At 54.4% G+C, this 4,284-nt stretch overlaps 1 protein-coding gene across 1 annotated transcript in view; it reads left to right on the plus strand.

Moving 5' to 3' along the window:
- C3 (complement C3) overlaps window positions 1-4,284 on the plus strand; it is a 37,655-nt gene that overhangs the window by 9,419 nt on the left and 23,952 nt on the right. Inside the window, exons 14-17 of the mRNA XM_032252485.1 lie at window positions 46-109; window positions 1,423-1,747; window positions 2,009-2,080; window positions 2,287-2,484. Coding sequence (XP_032108376.1) covers window positions 46-109; window positions 1,423-1,747; window positions 2,009-2,080; window positions 2,287-2,484 — 659 coding nt within the window. The remainder of the gene's footprint in view (window positions 1-45; window positions 110-1,422; window positions 1,748-2,008; window positions 2,081-2,286; window positions 2,485-4,284) is intronic.

Here is a 4,284-nt window from a genome sequence, read left to right on the forward strand (position 1 = left end):
GGGGGGGGGGGGGGGGGGGGGGGGGGGGGGGGGGGGGGGGGGGAGGGCTGAAAGCAGAGGTCAGAGCAGACCAGACACAGAGACGGTTGAAGCTGAAGATGGGAATGAGGTTGGACAAGGGTTCAAATTGCAGATGGTCATGAGAACTGGACACTTTATTTTTTATTTTATTTTATTTTATTTTGAGACAGAGTCTCCCTCTGTCACCTAGGCTGGAGTGCAGTGGCATGATCTTGACTCGCTGCAACCTCCACCACCTGGGTTCAAGCGATTCCCCTGCCTCAACCTCCTGAGTAGCTGGGACTACAGGTGCCCACCACCATGCCCAGCTACTTTTCTTTGTATGTTTAGTAGAGACGGGGTTTCACCATTTGGCCAGATGGTCTTGATCTCTTGACCTCATAATTCGCCCACCTAGGCCTCCCAAAGTGCTGGGATTACAGGTGTAAGTGACTGCACCCGGTCGAGAATTGGAAATTTCAACTTCGGCTCTGGAGGCCGGGGGCAGCACACCGAGGGTCATCCAGTGGGGTGGTTTTGGGGGTGGGAGGAGGATGGAGGTGGGGTTGGCCTGGGATCGGGAGTGAGGATGGGGATTCAGAGGCAATCAGAAGGGGGATGGAGATAAGATTAGGAATGGAGGCAGGGGTGGTGGCTCACGCCTGAAATCCCATCACTTTGGGAGGTCAAGGTGGGAGGATCACTTGAGGGCAGGAGTTCCAGACCAGCCTGGGCAACATGGCAAGACTCCATCTCTACATAAAAATTTAAAAATCACTGGGCATGATGGTGTATGGCTGTAGTCCCAGCTATTCGGGAGGCTAAGGTGTGAGGATTGCTTGAGCCCAGGAGGTTGAGGCTGCTGTGAGCTATATGATTGCACTCCAGCCTGGGCAACAGTGGGAGATCCCATCTAAAAAAAAAAAAGAACAGAAAGAAACTCGGGAAAAAAGAAGAAAGAGAGAGAAAAATAAAACAGAGAAGAAGAAAAGGAAAGGAGAGAAAGAGGAAAGGAGGGAAGAAGGAAGGGAGGGAGGAAACGAGGGAGCAAGAGAGGGAGAAGGAAGAGAAGGAAGGGAGGAAGGGAAGAGGGGAGGAGGGGAGGAGGGAAGAAGGGAGGAATGGAGGAGGGAAGGAGGGAGGGAGAAGGAAGGGAAAGAAAGAAAGAAAAGAAAAAGGCCAGGCATGCTGGCTCACATCTGTAATCCCAGCACTTTGGGAGGCCGAGGCGGCGGATCACTTGAGGTTAGGAGTTCGAGACCAGCCTGGCCAACATGGTGAAATCCCATCTCTACTAAAAACACAAAAATTAGCTGGGTGTGGTGGCGGGTGCCTATAATCCCAGCTATTCGGACAACTGAGACAAGAGAATTGCTTGAACCTAGGAGGCGGAGGTTACAGTGAGCTGAGGTTGTGCTATTGTACTCCTGCCTTGGCAACAAGAGCAAAACTCCATCTGAAAAAAAAGAAAAGTCATGCAGGGGCAGGAATGGGAGAGATGAGGGTGAGACGAGGTGGGGTCATTCGGGAAGGGATGCGCAGGTCCATTTGGGTGATCCCAACTGCTGGCCTGGCCACCCTGTGTTCTCCCACCCCGGTGCCCCCCACCTCCCGAAGATCTGGGATGTGGTGGAGAAGGCAGACATCGGCTGCACCCCGGGCAGTGGGAAGGACTACGACGGTGTCTTCCTGGATGCAGGGCTGGCGTTCAAGAGCAGCACTGGCCAGCAGACCTCCCAGAGGTCAGGTGAGGACGCCCCCTGAGCCAGTGCAGGGACAGCCAGCACCTCCACCTCCCAGATGCTGGGAGCAGAGCTCTGGAATCCGGGGCTCTGGGTTCAAGCCCCACCTCCGCCACCACCTAGCAAATCCCTTCTCTCTGAGCCTCAGTTTGCTCACCCATCAAATGGGAGCAGGAGCACCCCCACCTCACACGATGGCGAGGGGTGAGGGGAGGACCCTTAGTAGGTACCTCATTCGTTGTCTTCTCGGTCCACCTGCCCCGCAGAACTTCAGTGCCCAAAGCCAGCCGCCCGCCGACGCCGGTCTGTGCAGCTCATGGAGAAGAGGATGGACAAAGGTGGGGGGCCCTTCCCACCCTACCCTGCCCCTGAGCCCCACCCCAGGAGACCCCAGCCTGGCCGTGCAGGAGCCGGAGAGGGAGGAGGGGAAGGCCGGCATGGGTGGGGGATGGGGGAGGGAGTGGAAGTCCTCGCTGGGGTCCATCCCGCGGCCCCCCTGCCCACTGCCCCGCTGAGTGTCTGGCCCGGGGATGTGCTCCCGCAGCCGGCCAGTACTCCAAGCAGCTGCGCAAGTGCTGTGAGGACGGCATGCGGGAGAACCCCATGAGGTTCTCGTGCCAGCGCCGAACCCGCTTCATCACCCTGGGCGAGGCGTGCGTCAAGGCCTTCCTGGACTGCTGCAACTACATCACCGAGCTGCGGCGGCAGTACGAGCGCGCCAGCCACCTGGGCCTGGCCAGGAGTAGGTCCCACAGGCTGGGGGCACGGGCAGGGAGCAGCCTGAGGCTCCTGTCTGAGGAGGGAGGAGGCCTTGTCTTGGGGCTGGGGGGGACGGGGGCGGGACTGGAGAAGGTCCCTGTCTGATGCGGGAGGAGGTCCCTGTCTGAGGGTGGAGGAGTAGGTCCCGGTCTGAGCAGGGAGGATGTCCCTGTCTGAGGAGGGAGGAGGATTCTGTCTGAGAGAGGAGGATGTCCCTGTCTGAGGAGGGAGGAGGATTCTATCTGAGAGAAGAGGATGTCCCTGTCTGAGGAGGGAGGAGGATTCTGTCTGAGAGAGGAGGATTCTGTCTGAGGGAGGAAGATGTCCCTGTCTGAGGAGGGAGGAAGATTCTGTCTGAGAGAGGAGGATTCTGTCTGAGGGAGGAAGATGTCCCTGTCTGAGGAGGGAGGAGGATTCTGTCTGAGGAAGGAGAATATCCCTGTCTGAGGAGGGAGGAGACCTGTGTTTGAGGAAGGAGGAGGTCCCTGTCTGAGTGGGAGGAGGCTTCTGTCTGAGGAAGGAGAAGGTCCCTGTCTGAAGAAGGAGGAGACCTCTGTCTGAAGGAGAAGGCCCCTGTCTGAATGGGGAGGATCTCATGTCTTCACTTCTTAAGTGAAGCAAAGAAAAATTTATCTTATAATAAGAGAAAATTGACTGGGCACAGTGGCTCATACCTGTAATCCCAGCACTTTGGGAGGCCAAGGCAGGCAGATCACTTGAGGCCAGGAGTTTGAGACCAGCCTGGTCAACATGGTGAAACCCCATCTCTACTAAAAATACAAAAATTAGCTAGGCGAGGTGGCAGGTGCCTGTAATCCCAGTTACTCGGGAGGCTGAGGTGGGAGAATCACTTGAACCTGGGAGGCGGAGGTTGCAGTGAGCTGAGATTGTGCCACTGCACTCCAGCCTGGGCAACAGAGCCAGACTGTGTCTCAAAAACAAAACAAAAAAAAAGGAAAGAGGGAAGGGAAGAAGGGAGGGAAGGAAGGAAAGAGGAAGGAAGGAAGGAGGAAGGAAGGAAAAGAACGGAAGAGAGAAAGAAAACTGGGTGGGCAAGGTGGCTTATACCCTTAATCCCTGCCCTTTGAGAGGCCGAGGAGGGCAGATTGCTTGAGTCCAGGAGTTCGAGACCAGACTGGGCAACATGGTAAAACCCCGTATCTACAAAAATAAAATAAAATAAAATAATTAGCCAGGTGTGGTGGTGCACACCTGTAGTCCCAGCTACGTGGGAGGCTGAGGTGGGAGGATTGTTTGAGCCCAGGAGACGGAGGCTTCAGTGAGCCAAGATATCACTGCACTCCGGCCTGGGAGACAGAGCAAGAACCTGTGCCAAAAAAAAAAAAAAAAAAAAAAGAGGAGAGAAAAGAAAAAAAAAGACAATTGAAGCAAATTCAGAATGATCTCCTTCACAAAGAGGAAATGGTGTGCGGGGCATTGGGAAAATTAGACAGAAGTCTGGTTTACTGAAATATGGTTTACATCCACATGGGGGTGAGTTTTATTTTTCCTCAGCATTGGGTAATTCCTTTAGTCCATTGGGGGTCAGAAAAAAAAAATGGCCAAACGTTACTATCCCAAGGCACTTGGATTGATTATTTCAGAGTATGAGTATATTTAGGTATCTCTTTAGGAATTCCACCCACTTTGGGCTGGGCACAGTGGCTCACGCCTGTGATCCCAGCACTTTGGGAGGCTGAGGCAGCAGAATTGCTTGAGATCGGGAATTCAAGACCAACCTGGGCAATGCAATGAGACAAAAAACCTTTTTTTTTTTTTTTTT

Source organism: Sapajus apella, unplaced genomic scaffold (assembly GCF_009761245.1).
Source record: "Sapajus apella isolate SASKATOON/1434 unplaced genomic scaffold, GSC_monkey_1.0 scaffold77, whole genome shotgun sequence".
Lineage (NCBI taxonomy): Eukaryota > Metazoa > Chordata > Mammalia > Primates > Cebidae > Sapajus > Sapajus apella.